The 17893-nt window shown below is 36.6% G+C and overlaps 1 protein-coding gene across 1 annotated transcript in view; it reads right to left on the reverse strand.

Annotated features, from left to right (window-relative positions):
• CNTN5 (contactin 5) overlaps positions 1-17893 on the reverse strand; it is a 968886-nt gene that overhangs the window by 83089 nt on the left and 867904 nt on the right. The window contains exon 16 of the mRNA XM_081155637.1: positions 6231-6351. Within this exon, the coding sequence (XP_081011763.1) occupies positions 6231-6351 (121 nt within the window). The remainder of the gene's footprint in view (positions 1-6230; positions 6352-17893) is intronic.

Below are 17893 nucleotides of genomic sequence, written 5' to 3' on the forward strand. Positions count from 1 at the left end.
TTATATTAGGATGGATACATGAGAAAAATAGGTTAAGTCTGTGGACAAAGTACAGAGTGAAATGTGATCACCTTTCAAGTTGTGACTCAAAAATATGTAGGATATATAAAACCCAGCTGACTAGACTTTTTCTCAAAATGTAAGAGTGAAGTCAGAGTCTTTGTTTCAAAATACCAAAATCCTACCATCAAGAAATCCAACATGTCTAAGTCAGATAACTGAAATATTCGTATATAAAAAAGTACATGGCTCCTTGCAGTTGCTGGCTGAAGAAAACACAAGAAATTTCATCTCCATCATTGGTTTTCTGAATACAATGACAGTTCATTTGTTTGCTTTTTATTTGCAGATCTATCTGTCATCTATCTGTCATCTTCAATCATTTCAGCCAGTAAGGTCACTTCAGTCAACTGTCACTCAAGAAGCCAAACTATATGTGATGCAGAGAATCCACCCATAAACATGTGACTGACCAAAAAATGTTACTTTTTAGTCAGTTTTAAAAATGACCCACAGGTTAGCAAGCAACAATATGAGAAGTGAGCATAAGAGAAAAGAAAAGAAAAAAACCTGTTATTTAGTGTCTGAAATAAATTTTATAGGTGTCAATTGAATTAATTAATCTAGAAGAAATCTAAAATAGAAAAGCAAGTGATTGGTATAAGTTATTGAAATAATTTTATCTAATACTAGTGATACCAGCTATCTACAATTTCTGTAATGATACAAAGGATTCCAATAGACATTGCAGGAGTGGGATTCGGCTTTCTTCAAGAGGGAGGATATTTTGTATTTTTATTTAAAAATTTTTTTTAATATTGTAAAAACAAATGTATTAACTAAAAAAAATTTATTCTGCTCTAAAACTTAGATTATTTTGCAAATTTACTTACTATTGAGATTAACTAGGATTACAATTACACTGAAAACGTCTGTCATTGTCCACTGATCCGTAAATAACAGCATATTGACAAATGCAGCTTTACTTTTTCTGACTACTAACTCTTTTTCACTAGAGACTTTGAATTCAAGACATCGCTTCACCATATGAAGGTTGTGCAAACTCCAAGTATAAGGTCATTGCATGTTAGATCAAAGGTGGGAAAGAAAAATGAAGCAAAATCTATCTTTCAAAAGATACTGTGTTAAATATTTGTGTACCTTAAAGGTTGAAAACTTTCTGAAGTGGTAGATGCTAGAGATAGATGTTTATATTAATTTGGAATCTGCATGATTCACAAGGCTAGTGCTGTGAGAGATGTAACGATGGAGCACATTAATACTGCTTTCATTTCCAAATCAACACATATCAGAAATATGTTCGAGGTTTTCACTGAGTTTGAGTTTCCCTTTATATCTGTTTGGGAAAGCGATAGTACTTGCATCCTTCAAGGGCAAAAGGCAGAAAATTCTCATACTTTCCTCTTTTCCTCTCTTGCTAGTGAAAATTACTAAAAATTACAGCTTAGAATCTGAAGTGCATTTAATCAAAGGTTCTAAAGTGGTCTCCGTCAGGTAGTAATTGGTATCTTTAGGTTGTTTTCATCTATTTGAAAACAAAACAAAACAAAATAGATAACATTTCGCAACTAGCTAAAATGTAAAGTCTCTTTGCTGTTGGCTGGAATTAAATTATCTAGTTTGGTAACACCAGCTACCTCATGATGATAAGAGGTTTGGGTGAGAATTAAAATAGAAATGTGAATTCTGTTTACATCAATGCAATAAAAAACCTTTCAAAACATAAGGCTCATGGGGAGAATAATAAAAAAGATCTTTTGTGTAAAAAGCTGAGAAAACCTCTGAGGAAGCTCTAATATGCTAATTTCACAGATGAGAAAACTGAGAGTTAGACAACTTTGCTATAATCGATCCCCTTTCTTTACTAAAGTCCTTTAGTTTCTGTACATTAATACCCACTTTAATAGCTATGCAGGGCGGGTGAGGGCCCCTACCTTAGAATGTCCCCAAATTTAGATTAATGCTATGCAGTCACACTGTCTTGAAATTCTTATCAGGTTTTGAAGAAAGGCTCTGCATTCGCATTTCGCACCAGGCCTCGCAGATTATGCAGCTGGGCCTGTAACTCTGCTTACGTTTTTTCTTAGTATTTCATTATTTCCCCTGCAAGACAAAGCTATCCAGGAGCTTTCTTTTTGGTGTTTCTCACCCCTTTCCCAGAGGTGACTTTCACACCAGTAGACTAGTGGATATAGAGCCAAAAAGAGGGCTGAGACCTTGGTGTGTTCATCTTTTCATCACAAGTGCTAAGCTCAGTGCTTGGTACAGCGTAGGTGCCTAATGAACGGGTGAGTGAATACATGAATCACCAAGTTATCAACAAATACCTTTTGACTTCTTTAATTGACAAAACACTCAAACTTTAATAGTTTTAGTTCTGCCATGAAAAGTGACTAAGTGAATTGGGAGAGATTAAAGGTAAAATATTCAAGGGGAAAAAATCTTTCTTGGAAAGAATGAAATGGAATTGATGGAAAGTTTAAGGTAAGTAAGATTGAAAGACAGGTTGAACTCCAGGTTGAATATCAAGTCATGGGTGGGAGAAGGGATGAATGGTTAAAAGCAGTTAGATGTCTCTCAACAAAGTTACATCCTGAGATGGATTCTTTCTTCTCAAATTCAATTTAACACATGTCAGATTCATCTTGGAAACTAATTCAAGAAGTGAGAATTGTCCAAGTTTGGGGGGAATAGGACATATGGGCTGTGTATTCAGAAGGAACCAAGAGATTACTGATTCTTCTTTGACAATCGTAAGAGTTCCTTGACCTATTATTTTGCATTAAGAAGCAGAGTAATATGAATTAAAAAAACCTTGTAAGTAGAAGTAAAATTTTTATTGTTTCCTCTGCCTCTGGGCAGACCTGACAGAGCTCATGCTCTGGTTCCCAGTTGCCTTAGCTTAGCTAAACACATGTATTATTTAAACCATGATAGTTTCCTACCCTTATATTCACTTTGGGAAACACATTTCTAACATTAATTTTTGTAAAATAAAAGAAATAAACACTCTTTTCTCTGGAGTCTTTTATGTTGTGTTTGGTCACTTCTCGTATTGTTTAGAAGTACCAGTTCTTTATAAATTTTGTATCCCCCTCAGTGAGGTTATCTCTTAATGGCCTATCTCCTTTCTCCCGCTTAACAATACAGCTCTGCCCATCTTTAAAGAGGTTCCCTATAACACGGTCTTGTCTTACCATCTCTATCGTTGCTATATCACACACTTGAATAAGTGACTTAAATTGTGCACAGATGTTCAGGTGTGGCTTTAATTTCCTTTTATATTCTAGGATAATAATTTCTTTTAACATATTCATTACTTCTATTATGGTTCTCCGCATTATGCATGGTGCTGTTATAATGCCGGTTCACTGACTATTAAAGATATGAGAGCAAGCAATTTTACGCTTCAGGTGATTATTTATGGGAAAATGCAATTTTTGGAGTATGATGGTGGAATGGAGGTGCCGAATAACAGCACTGGCATTCACAGCAAAGTAGAGCAACAGCGGAAACAAGCATTTGGGGGAAGATAGCACTACAGGAGTGAATGGGAGAAGGTAGGGAGCACTTGCGGTCAGGAACACTCAGGCTCTAAACGGGCACTGGCGGGGTGTCTTAGGGCTGCGCAGCTGAGCTCCAACAGAGTGTGCTTGGGAGGCCAGGTAAAGAACTACAGGATTTGGTGAGATGCACGAAAGAATTTCATAGAATATCTCTAATGGAAAAGGAGATGATATAAAAGTAGCTTCATCGATGTAGGGAATGTAGATTTTTAGCTCCCTAAGTCTTCACTGAAATGGAATTACAGGGTTATGAAAACATATTCGGTGCCACCCAAGAATGTTCCTCGCTCTCAACTTTGAGGAAAGGGACTGCTCAGACAATCCAATGACACTGTTCTACAAGAAGATGGATGGCAAAGGCGTCTCCATCGTTCCCATTTTTATGTGACAAACCCTTGAGTAAGGGTGCTCTAGGAATTCTGCTGCTGGAATTGTAGCCACCATTAGAAAAACTCCATTTAGAAGGCTTAGCCTTGGCCCCGTGGGGCTTGTACTATCAGAATGCCTCAACTTTACAAACCAACGAATGAAGGGATGGGAGGAAAAAATGGCAGGGTAAAATTTATTTGCGTTTTATTTAACAAACCCACAGTAAAAACAGCAATATTCAAACATTCAAGTTCCTTCAATTACCAGGGGTTCTTAACTTAAAAAAAAAAATTAGTAAGAATAAAAAGGAGAACCAGAACCCTTAGTTCAGTTTTTAAATCTAAGACCAACCAAGCAGAGAGGCAAGCTATTTTTACTAATTTTAGAAAAGTAATGAAAACACATAATAGAAAATTGGCAACTTGATCAAACTCACTTCAAATGAAAGTTTGAGCTGAATGGTACATGAATATTCAGACAATAGCAACCTGTTTGAAATTGCTCTTGAGTATAATTCCACAATTTATGCATTTTATCATCTCCCAGGCATAAAGCCAAAGGCTAAAAGAGCAGAACACGAGAAAGCTGAACCTGAATTATGTTCTAAACCCTGTTGAGTTTAATTTTACTCACAAGCAGAATGTTAGTTTGCCACTTAAATTTGCCCCTCGCAGCCCTGTAAAAATACCTAGGTTCTCATTATCAGCCTCTAAACTGCATGAGTCATTTGGAAAGCTCCAATTTCAGGAGCATCACTCTAAATTACCAAGCAAGCTCTACGCAATAAACACAAATAATCTCAAACAGACTGTAGCGTGAGAAGCAAGCAATTTTCTATAAATTTGACTGCAGTGTGGGGTGAGCAGTTCCATGAGTCTTGTAACTTCGAAAGGCATAAAAGAAAATGTTCTGCTAAATGGAATATCAAGAGAGGGTGAGCCCTTAAAAAATTGATGCTTTATAATACGTAATACAGATACACGTTCTTGATATAAATCTGTAAAGAAGTTCAAACAACCTTATGAACAGAAACAAACACACACAAAAATGAACAAGCTGCCACGCACCCAGATGCACACTTGCTTAAACAACATTTTACTTGGACCAATGATGGATGCACTGCCAAAAATCAATAAGCCATTGATGACACACACAACTAAAACAAAGAGATGATGGAGCTTACTCTAAACCTTATATTTTCTGCTCAAGATTTTTACAGTATTGATAAATTCTTAAAAATTATAATTGGAAAACACTCCAAGCGAACAAAAGACAAGATAACCTAAAATATCAGTTTCTGCTATGAATTGTGAATCTTGATTTGCAGAGATCATGCAAGGGGTCTTGGCATGCAATACTCATAACACCCAAAATGTAATTGTTTAAGACAAGAAAGGGAGAGGCACTAGGTGGGGTTCTGGTATGTTCTAGTTTTTGTCTTGAATGATAGTTTCATGGTGAGTTCACTTTGTAATTTTTCTTTGAGTTGTGCACCTGTACAGTTATAATGTGTAAAATTTTCTGCGGGTACTTTGTATCTCAACAAAAGGTAAAAGAAAAGCAAAAAGAAGAAAGAAGGGAGAGGAAGAAAGAAAGAGAGAGAGAGAGAGAGAGAAAGGGGAAGAATGCATGCTAGCAGCTGCATTTCCCATACTGAGAAATGATATGCTAAAAGAAACCGGTGCTGTTGTTATTTACTTAATTCAAATAATATGTAGCTTTCTGGGGTCACACAATTTGGCAGCCTGGTTCATAGTTAAAAATCACTCAACTGTCATTTCTGCACAGAAAGACTGTGTGTTGACATTTTCAGACTTAAAAAATCCCTGTCACTTAACAGTTGTAAATGCCACCGTGTTAGGCATGCTGTTTTCCTGTTTTTGGAAGCAGAATTTAGAAGTTAGTGGAGGAAAAAACATGCCTGGGGGTTCCACTGGTTTTGCATTTGAAAAACACATATACACACAAACAAATATCTGTGGCTCAACTGTTTAAAATTTCTGTTTGGCATTAAGTTGATTAAACACTTCGTGACCAGTTATTACTAAAGGTGCTTTGGACCTTGAAGTTGGATCTGTAGGTTTTGTCTGTTACTAAGAAGCAGTTTTCCATGTAATATTTTCAAAGGCAAAAGGTTAAGCAAAAAATGACATATATTGTAAAATTGAAAGTAAAATGCACAGTGCTGATGTGCTCAAAGTCCATGCATTTAAATTCCTTTGTATGATAATTTATGGTGATCATGTCTTCAGACTGCACTATTAGCATACTCACCCCTAACAAGAAGTTCTGCCTCATCTGACACACTGTCTGCTGTGGTCTGTACCCTGCAGCCATATCTCCCAGCATGCATCAGAAGGATGTTCCTGATCATTAAATCTGCAGAGGATGCTTGCTGAAAGAGGGATGAAGTGCCAGTTTAAAATGTTGCAAATCTGCCTAGTTCAAGGTGGTTTAAGGGGAACTTTGCATATTTAGTAAAAGGGCCCATTTTTGGCCTTACAATTTATATGGCAACAATTCAGAAATCAAACATGCCCTATTTTAAGGAATACATGGAAGTTATGTTTTCCACAATTGTTGGTAAGAGTCTGAACATTTACTATTGCATATAATAATTTAGCAGCTACAATATCTAAGAAATATATAAATACGCACACAAATTCATATCTTTAAAAGAATAAGAAAAATAATCAGTGAGCAAAAATTGTTGCTTTGCTATTTAGAGACAGGCCTATTTTTGTGGCAAGAAAATAGTAATGAAGGGAAGAGCAACTTGTGAAAAATAATTATGAGAAGATAGCAGTCAAAAGATTATCTTGCGTGTGGCCCTGTCCAGTTGCTCCGTGGTTAGAACGGAGGCCCGCAGAGCGAAGAATCACGGGTTCGATTCCTAGTCCGGGTCAAGGGCACGTACATTGGTTGCAGGCTGATCCCAGGCTCCAGCAGGGGCACGTCCAGGAGGCAACCAATCGACGTGTCTCTCTCACATTGATCTTTCTCTCTCCTCTCTCCCTCTCCTCCTTCCCCTCCACTCTCTAAAAATGAATGAAAAAACTATCCTCAAGTGAGGATTAACAACAACAAAAATATCTTGTGTGGCTTTAATGAATGATTCCTTTTGTAAATACACCAAGGGCACCAGAATGGGACAGTGTTTAGGTAAAAGACTGCTGATCCCAAAGCCATGTGTCTTTACTTAGCAAAGATTTATTCCTCCCATAACCACCACCATCAGGGAGTAGGGTCAGCCTAAGTTTCTGTTAACCAATGCAGTTACAAAACATAACAGGGGCTCAAAACACCGGATTCTTGCTGGGAGCAAGATGATTAGAAACTGGTTGAAGAACAAATGCAGTTGAGGAGATCTGTAGTACCAGGGAGAGCATCTTTTAGATGTCTCTGTTCATAGGATCAGTGATGACCCTCGCTACGCTCTAGAAGGACTGGTACAATCTTTTCATTACTTAATCTTCTTTCCTTTTTGGTGACTATGTAAAGATATGGTATTTACAATCACTCACTCACGAGGTATTTTTTTCAGATAATGACATAGCAAAACTCCAATATGCTTTTTAGTTTCCATGTTGCAATAAAAAACAATTGACTGGCATGGGAGTAGATGCATGCAGCTTGAAATGACATATTCAGAGAACTCAACACTTCTCTCCAACAGCAGTTGAGCACATGAGAGAATGTTTAAAGCAAGTTATAGAGAAGCACCCCAGATTAGAGATCTTTTATTTTTGATGGAATGGGTGAATTACCTTAAAAAATAAAATAGCAACAGTGCATTTGTCTTTAGAGGGCAGTATTCTGATGATTATTTAAGAGATTAGTTGTCTGCATTTATTTTTAAATAGACCAGTGAGTTATATGAAAATCATGAAAATGAATTTCTAGAAAGACTTTGTGGGTGTTTTTTTCCCCCTTAGCATCTAAATGAATTACTTAACTGTATATTATGTTTTAGACCACTTCTTTCTGGTATTTCATTTCTGGTGGGTTGTTTTTTTTTCTTTCTTTCTAATAGTCTTATGATAGGAACTTCAAAGGGTGTTGAAGTTTTCTTTCATAAAATAATTGTTAAGACATGATCTGGTTTAGTCGTTTATAAGGGAATGCTTCATGGTGAGAATACATTAAAATGTCATAACAATTATTTCAAGGAATGGATATTTGTTCAGTAAATGTCCTACGCTGCTAATTTCTTTAGGATAAATTGTTACTCTTAAATTCCATTTTCTCATCTCTACTAGACTAAGTAAGTACTCACTTCTTTCAAGTCTGAAAAGGAAATTTATACTTTAATACCTTTTGATTTAATATGGGGAAACAAAAGCAAACTGTGAACATGATAAGCCATCATTCAGTTTCAAATCAGCATAATTTAATAAGGTATGAATGGGCTTCCACATATTTACCACTTTTTGTAGCATGCGCCCATCTTAGATGTGAAAATCTTCTTTTCCCTCTGGATGGGGTACTGAGTTAAATCAACAGGGAATCAATTTGAAAATTATGGGCCCAGAATGGGGACTATGTCTAATGGAAAAGCCAAGGAGAGGCTCAGAAAATCAGAGAGGGCTTTATTATTTGCTGAAAGGTGCTTCTGAAAGACTGAGCTTGGTGTTTTCTGATTTTTTGTTTTTTATTTTTAATTTGCTAGTTTGTTTTTCAATATGACAAAATGGTGGTAGTTTAACAGCAGAAAAAATAGTGATTATAAGTCCTTATTCAGGCTCACAGTTTTGAAAAAAAATATTTTGTAAAATCACATTCCCGTTATTAAATAATCGTCTTATTTTACAGACCCTTTTCTTCCAAAATATTTTATTTCTTTTTGTCCTGGACAAAAGTTCCTAAACCTTTGTCCTTTATGTTGAATTATTGAAAGAAATTTCAATGAGATTAAGAAGAACCTTCATTAAAAATCACATAAAGGTCCAAAGAGTTCAGGAGGGTGAGGTACATATTATCCTTCCTATGTTGTCCTTTACTTGGTTCCTGCAATTAATAGTGTGCAGTGCCCTTTAACTGGCAGAAGCTCTATCACCACCTATCAGGAGTGAAAAGTCTACAGCCTATTGCATAGCTATCAATATCAAGCCTATTTGAGGAGCTGAAATCTCAATTTGGGCCCATCTGTTCTCTTTTGGATTATATCTGCATTATATTTTTATAATTTTAAACAGGAAAGATTAAAAGTAAAATGAATGGATTGTGAACACTAAGCCCAAATTACCCTTTCAGTAGATTTACTGATCTTCCAAGAGAGGTAACGAGAAGAATTCATGCGGGAGCCTATTACACTTAATCTCAGCCCACAACATGCAATTCCTGAGAGAGAACCTCCGCAATTTAGTGCACCTTTAATGAAATGGTTACTTACAGCAGATGCTTGCTTTCTTAAGCTTGCTCTCTTAAGCTTAAACCTCATTTTCACTTTTCTTTCTCAGGAGTTACTCTCTCTTTTCTTTGTTTTTTTTGACACTTGCTTTATATCCTGTCTGTGCTGCTTTCTTTGGCTTTACGCATAGATTAAGTCACATATTGCTTCAAATTAACTTCCCCCACCAGTGATGAACACAATGCTTCAAGCATTGCACATCCAGCACCGTGCATGCCACGTAGTGAGAGCTCGGTAGATATCCGTTGAATGAATGAATGAATGAATGAATATGTGAGGCTCTTTAAGAAAGAGGCTGCGTGTTCACTCTGTGAGACCAGCATCCAGGCTGAGTCATTTACATTTCTTGGCCAACACAGTCTCCTTAGAGTAGCCGCTAGATTACATAACTTTTATTTATGACTTTGAAATTATACTGGAAATGTCATCATTTCACAAGTCCAGTTTTTATAGTCTTTTACTTTGACTAAGTGCCCTGCTCATCCCACATAATACTGTCCATTAAGATTTCCTGAAAAGGAAAGCTCATTTAACTTTGCTATTCAAAGGGTCTGCTGGCTCTCGTCGCCCTGAGGATAAAGTCTAGTTTCCTTGTTTCAACACAGAAGGACCCTCAGAGCATGATGCACCTCCCGTGATTGACTCCTGGGCTCCCACAGCACTCATCTCCCGTCTCCCCCTGTCTGGGGACCCTTCCCGTAGCTCCACCTGCTGTTCTGTTGCAGACGCTCTTTCTCCTTTGCCTGGAAAGTTACTTTTAGCCACAGCTCGTCTTCTCCTCGGTTAGGCCTTCCTGGACACTCCCCCGGCTGCCTTAGTTCTGACATTGGTTAGCTGTGCTTCAATGGCATTCGCTCTGCACGAGCACTTCACATTCCTGAAAGGCCCCCGAGCCCGCTTGGAGGCCCGAGTGGGCATGCCCCGAGCTGAGCAGGGAGCAGCCCGACCACGATTCCCGGGCGGCTAATGGATGCAAGGGGGCTTCCTTCCTTTCTTCTTTGTGCCTGATAATACCTCCTCTCTCCTCTCTTTTTTTTTCTTTCAAAGAAATTAGGAAAGGAAATGGGAAAAGACTATGGAGGAAGACAGTGGAAAAGGGCACTTAAAGAGCACACAAAGGTTTTCGAATGACAAAGAATTGTGTGAACTCCTGCTCTACCACTTATTAAATTTTGAACTTGGGAAAATTACTTTATTGCTCAGAGCTTCTCTCACAGCTTCAATGCGATAATGCAAGTAAAGCCCTTAGCAGCGTGTCTGGCACATAGCAAGTGTTTGATAAATGTTATCTGTTAAAGGGCACTGTAATTGAACTCTTAGCCAGGAGGAGTATTTCTTTAAGTGGTATTCACTCCTTCAACAGACTGGATATCAACGTTTTCCATAGCTGTAGTAAGTTTCCTAAGTACTGCACCCAGCTTTATTTTGGATACATGCACCTCCCTTTTCTCTCTTATAGAAAACCACTGCACTCAGAATAAGAAGACCTGAGTTTTAGCTTTAGTTCCACATCTTCCCAGGCCTGCATCTATTGGAAAGTTATTTTCTTTTTGGATAATAACAGCTGCCCTCTTTTTCTCAGTAACTGAAGAAAATCAAGTGAAACAGTGTACACATGTGAACTACTGGGAAATGCTTCAGAAGTGTAAATTACTCTTAAAGCACTTTTTTTCCCCCCACCAAAATTGAGTAAGCACTCTGAGAATGTTTGGGAAATGTAAAGTCGAAACAACAAGGTAAATTGAATGTTCTAGAAAATGGGGAGCTCATGCTGAATGACTCAGTCAAAAGACTGCTAGATATGGCAGTTTCCATGCCCTCATTTGGGATTTACTTAATTTCTCAAGGGGCTTACATAAGGTCCATCCAGCATCCCCAGCCCCCAACAAATAAACATATAAACGATTCCTCTATATAATGTGACATATAAATTCTATGAGAAACACTTTTAAAATTCTTTTCTGACATGAAAAACTGGGTATTAGCTATTAGCTATGAGACACATATTATTAGATAGGATTCATGTTGACATAAAATCTTGTGTAGTTAAAAGATTTTCTGGTTACTATTTATTTTTCCCAGAGGATAATTTGTTTAAAGTATCCTACGATATGGAGATAATAAACATATACATTCTTTTTCATTTTACAACCTTTCTTAAACCTTTATATAATGGAATTTACATTTCTGATGACATGTATTTTAATATATTTTTAAGAAAGTAGTTGATATTAACTTGAGTGCTTAAATAATTGAACATATTATCAGAATTAGAAATACTAATTGCTACCACTGAAGAATATACTAGACAAATTACTGGAAGATTTTTCTTTGCTACCAGCAAAGAAAATACTAGACAAGATACTATTTGACAAAAATAGTTATGTCTACTTTGGTGAAATATTAAATGCATCCAACAATGCACTGAAGACTAAAAATGGGTAAAAATTATTCTAACACCTCATTACTGGGACCTTGGTATTAAATTTCCACTACATATTCTAATAATGTATTTTTAACTACTAAGAAAAATGCAGAAACAGTGTTACTTGGTGACATAGATTAAAGAAGAAAAATGGGTTGATGACTCATTAATGAATTGAGGATGGCTGTATATCCAAACTGGATCATTTAGTATTGTAAGCACAGACATGAATAAAAATCATTCATGATATCAATCCACTATCTTGATTAAAATGAAGATTAGGCATTGTAAAGCAGTTCAAAGCAAGAATATATAGGACCAATTACCATTAGGTTTTAATATAATAAAAATTTTTAAAGTGTTAAATTATACTTATTTCCTAGGTGACAAAATTGGGTAAATGAAGACCACTAAATGAATGACAACATGCCATGTGTATCACATTAGTGTCCCCCTTTTTCAAGTTGACATACAGGACTAGAGGGTGTGATATTTCACACGTCAATGGATGCCAGACTTAGGTGGCATGTTTGTGCCCTAATTTTTAGAAGATGTCTCTTAGCTAATCACATGTACATCGACTCTCTTTTCCCTAGCGGAGAGGTAAATCTGCACTCGTTTATCTAAGATTAACATAAGTGACCAAGGCAAAAGGGCTCTGCCATAGACTGAAAGTTTTGTGTCCCTCCAAAATTCATATGTTAAACCTAATCCCCAATGTGATGGCACAATATTTGGAGGGGTGTGTTGGGGGGTAATCAGAGCCCTAGAGACTTTTGCTGAAGGCCTGAGTCCACCCAGTAAAAGTCTCAGTGTGTACAGAGACCAACCACCAACTGGCTGGGGCCTGCAGACCTTTGCAGTAGAGCAGGTTCTCAAGGAGTCATCAGGGTGGAGCTTTTGGAGTTAACCACGCTAATAAAGATTGAGATTTGGCCCTGTTGGGGAAGGGCTCAACACAGGGACAATGGCAGCTGCCCCTCCTACCCTTGCCCTGTAGCCACACAACTCAGCTTCTCCCTGCATGACCCTGGTGCCATTGAACCACTGTCCCTTCACTGGAGCCCAAGATGAGTGCCTGTGATAGTCTGTGCACTGGTCCTTTCAGTAGCCTTTGTCCCACCCAGAAGGATGGAATCGCCAGATGTTATCTGGGTTCTTCTTCCTGGTGCTGGTGTCGTGGGCTGAGGAGCTTGGTGTGGCGCTGGGACTCCTGGCTGCTGAGTGGGGACCTCTGCAGCTGAGATATCCCTCCAGGTTCTCAGCTGCCACAGGTGGGTGCGGGACGAGCTCATTTCGCCCCTCCTACCAGTCTTGACGTGGCTGCTTCTTTATATCATTAGTTACAGGACTGCTGCTCAGCTAGTCTTTAGATGATTATTCAGGTTGATTGTTATATAATTAGGTTGTAATTTTGATGTCATGGGAGGAGGTGAGCACAACATGCACCTACTCTGCCATCTTGACTGGAGCTTCGAGAAGACTATTGATAAAGCCTTGAGAAACAGCGAGAAAATTGCTATCGGAAACTCAAGAAAAGGTGACCTGTTATGAAGTGTAGGAAAGTTTGACAATGCTGCCACCCAAGATGATGTGAACAACACATTATACACAGTGAATAAATTAAAATGGCCTAAGGATATTTTCAGCAAGAAAACTGAAAGTGCCAATAGGTTTCTTTGAGCTGTGTATAATAAGTAAAAATACAGAGAGATGAGCTGAAGAGAATCACTCATTTCTCCAGCATAATGCAAAGGACATCTAAAGAAGCCAGAACTCTAGATTTAAAAACAAAAATACTTCTCATCTCCAGTCTCGCCAAGTGATCAAAGACTAGTAACCTAAGAAATGGCCTCAAACATCAAATCCAGGATGCTACCAAATAAGGCGTGTCCCCAAATAAAGATCCCAAGTGTGTAGCCACTTATAACAAAGTGTAAGAACCTCTGTTTACAACAGAATTTTAAAGGCAGTTTCTTACAGCAGCCAGGCCCTCAGTCCAAGGTAGGGAAGAACCCAAAGGAACTGTTAATAAAGGCTGACAAAAGATTTATAAGGAGAATAAAGGCGTTGACTATGACTTTTAGTTGTCTGTGATAGTATGTGAGAGGAGTGACCTGAGCTAAAAAAAAGGACCTTTGTTTTCAGGAAGAATTTAGAGAAAATTCTCCCAACCCAAAGCTTGCTGGGTTGAAAAATAAACTTTTTCATTCTGTCTTCTAGAGCTTTAAAATAACTAAAAAGTTTTTTAAAAAGGCCTTTTTATCTCCTGGATAAATATCACCTAAAAGTATTTTTAACTATATTTTGATCTTGTGAGTCTCAATCATATTTGTACTTTATTCTTATAAAGATGATACTCAGTTCACTACCGTTAAAAAAGAGACAACAGGCCCCAAATGAAGTCACTTGTGCTAAGCCCACATCATCAAGCTTAGACTCAGTATCTATTCATGCTGCAGATTCAGCTTCTACCAAGAATGTAATCATCCCAGACAGCACTAGTGAGTTAATTTGCCTCACAGCTCACTTCCATCACCCATAGGCATGTTATTTAACACTGAAACAATCCACTCCTCCCCCACTTTTGCCTATAAAAGTGTTCCATTATGCACAGCTCTTCAGAGTTTCCTTTCTATTTGCTGGGTGGGTGGGATGCTGCCCAACTCAAAAATCACTCACTAAGCCAATAAGATCTTTAAATTTCACCCAGTTGAAATTTTGTTGTTTTACTCTGATATACCCAGTGTCTAGCACAGTGTCTGGAACATAAAAACCCGTTCATATATGTGAAAAAATATTGTTTGCCATAAAATAAGTATGTTGAGACATTTTAAAAGAAAAAATAACCAAGAAGGTGGAGATACTTTTATGTCTAACCTTTTTGTAAAAACATAATATTTCAAATGAAATAATTTCATAAAGAATTTCTAAATATGAATTTGCCACAAATATCTGGCTGTTTCAAGTTTTTTCTCAAAATTCAAAATTTTTACGTATTTGCATTTTATTTGCAATATCAACAAACAGTTTACAAGTGCAATCTTCAACAACTAGCTGCATTATTTCAACTATGTGCTTCAAGACCAAATACTGAATATTATTTTGTCAAGCCTAATTTGATAGTTACTAATGCTTAGGAACAAGTTTCTGAATGAATGAAAAAGTACCTTATTACAATAAAGAAGGAAATTTGGGTCACAGCATCCATTTAAGCACTCTCATTCAGTCATGAAGATTCTCATCAACATCAGAAACACTTAAGAATTTAGAGAATTCAAACACGTCAATGTCAAAAAAGACAACTCAAACTACTGCTCAGATTGTAGGCTACAACTGCAACCTTCCAACAAAGATTCAAACAGAAGAACAGTTAAGTTAAAATGAAAGGTCAAACTGAATAAATGTGTCAATCAACAGGCAACTATGAAAAGTTCCAGGTCAAGGACTCTGAGTCAAATTCAACTGACATTTTGAAAGCAAGTCAAGACACGTTGACACAGAAAACCCATTAATAACAAGGCTTTGCAATTTTATGAAAAATTCACTAACTAACTACTTAATTTATAAAAATCAGAATTTACTCAGACTGAGACTGAAAATCATCCATGATGCCATATTCAACTACCTCTCTTCATTCATCTGTAATATATAATACAGCTCTGATATTTCAAAAACATATTTATAAGACTCTCCGAAACAGTACATGTTTGAATTGACACCAATACCAATAACCATATATACACATATATTTTTTCATAAGGTTTCATATTAGCAGGGTTTAAACTTTTCATTATTGTGAATCTTTTTTGTGTGTGTTTGCTGTTTATGCAAAATAAGGGATGCTGATCTCTTATCCAGAAAAAGAGACATTCATTGTTCCATTTATAAGATGATTGTTGCATTTAAAGAGGAAATCTTTATTTAGCTGTACAGGAATATTCTATCGTTTATCAAGATATTATATATACAGATATATTCCTAGTCATAGAGAAGAATTGTGATTTGAGATTATTTTTCCAGGTTGGAACTCCTTCTACATTAAAAATGTTCCAATTCTAAGGACATCACAAGACTTTGAAATAACTTCCATGAGTCAAGCGAGTATGCAATATTTAACAGAGAATAATGTGATTTTGGAGCTATGATTGCTCCCTCCTGAAAAAATGGTTAGTGTTCACTGAAAATATTAAAATGGTTTCACTGTTGTTGGGTACCATAGTTGGAGAGTTTCTTGAGATTCAGTCTTTGAACATAACATTTAAAATTACAGAACTTTAGAATTAGATAGGAACATTAGGACTCATCTACTCTAACCTCTTCACTTTGTGGATGAAGGCTCAGGTGAAATGAATCATTGAAATTCATACAGCTAAGTAGGGACAAAGCTGGGCTCTCACCAGAAACTCTTCATCTCTCCTCCCCACCTACTCAATTAATCTTTTACTATATAATGATGTCACCCAGTAATGTACTTTGATATTATATCATTTCCTGGGGAAAAATCTGGCAGCATCTATTTAAATTATAAATAGTTTTATTCTTTTACCCTGCATTCCATTCCTGGGAATCTATTCCATAGAAATAAAGTTGCTGATACACATGGGTATAGCTATTTAGAGATGCTTTCTGTAGCATTTTTCATAAACCTTTCAAAACAGGAAACAAAGTTAATATTTTTAAATAGGTAAATGGCTAAAGAGAGGTAAAGTCATGCCATGGACTATTATGTACACATTGTAAAGAATGAGTTAGAGATATCTCAGGCGACATGAAAAATTTTCAAGATCATTGAATGAAAGATTATTGAATGAGATGCGGAAAAAGTATGCAAAATATGTCTCAATTAAAAAAAATAATGACAGAAATATCCCTGTACATATATAAGTCTGCCTACAGTAGGATTACAGTAGAACAGAGTAAAAGTAGGGGAGAGCCATCCTAATAAACAGCACGCGAACTACTGTATACTTGTGCAACGTGTCTGTGTATGCTTGAAGAGATGCATGAAAAGATGACTACAAAGATTAATGGTAATTATTTTCAGGCAGTGTGATTCCAAGGGAGTTTCATTCTCTTCTTTCTAGTTTTAGTAGGTTCAAAGGATCTATATAAGCTTGTATTAGTCATATAAATAGAAAAAAGTCTACCTACACTGTGGTGAAAAATGAGAAGCTGACTTTGATTTAGAGCTCAAAAATACGGTTACCATGGAGAAGCACCAAGGTAAGTGTTTTCTCATCAGCTGCATATATTATAAACTAATCAGCTTGTGTGGCTAAGAGGACCTGCGAATTCATTTGGGTGTGGAATATTCAGTATATTTCAGGTTTGTTTTAGATATATCCGGAATCTCTTCTCCTCGGTTCACTAATAAACATATCTGCTTTTGTTTCTATCAAAATAAAACTAAAGCACAGAAATCACTAGAACCAATTTTTGGAAGAGACATTTAACATGGATTACTTTAAATCAATAGATAAGTTAGAAAATATTGTAATTGCCCCCAGAATATGCTATTTTTCTGAAACCAATTAATTCATTTATTTTTAAGTAAAAATTAATGTTTCTCTGTTAATCTATTTTTCTGTTTCCAATTTTCTATTAACAAGTAAAGTGATTAAAATGTCCTGACATTTTGAATAAAGAACATAAACTTTATAAAATAGAAAAAAAAGACTATAAAGACTATAATCAGATCAAGGGCTTTGCCTATCTTCATTTAACTCAATAAAAAAAGGGTCAATTCAGACAGTCACTAGTTAATTTTCTCAAAGGGGTTGACATAGTTTGTGTTGCTAGTGACAGCCCATGTTGACTTTTAGTGTTACTCAAATGATTATTTTTCCAAAAGCTCATTTTATCCCATACATAACATTACCTGCCTAATCTAGCTTTAGTTTAGTCTTAGAAATGATACCATAACTGAAGTTAAGGATCATTTGACACTGTTAATTGTTTAAATTGTGAGGTAGAGTTGTTGAAGTAATGCCCCCAAAGTTCTTCATGCCTTCCTGGATCCGCCTTTGGGTAACCCCCTCCCACACTCCTTGTGCTGCACTAAGTGATTGCCTTGGCCATTCAGACATCAGCAAACATGGA

The sequence above is a fragment of the Miniopterus schreibersii genome, assembly GCF_964146895.1.
Source record: "Miniopterus schreibersii genome assembly, chromosome: 12".
Lineage (NCBI taxonomy): Eukaryota > Metazoa > Chordata > Mammalia > Chiroptera > Miniopteridae > Miniopterus > Miniopterus schreibersii.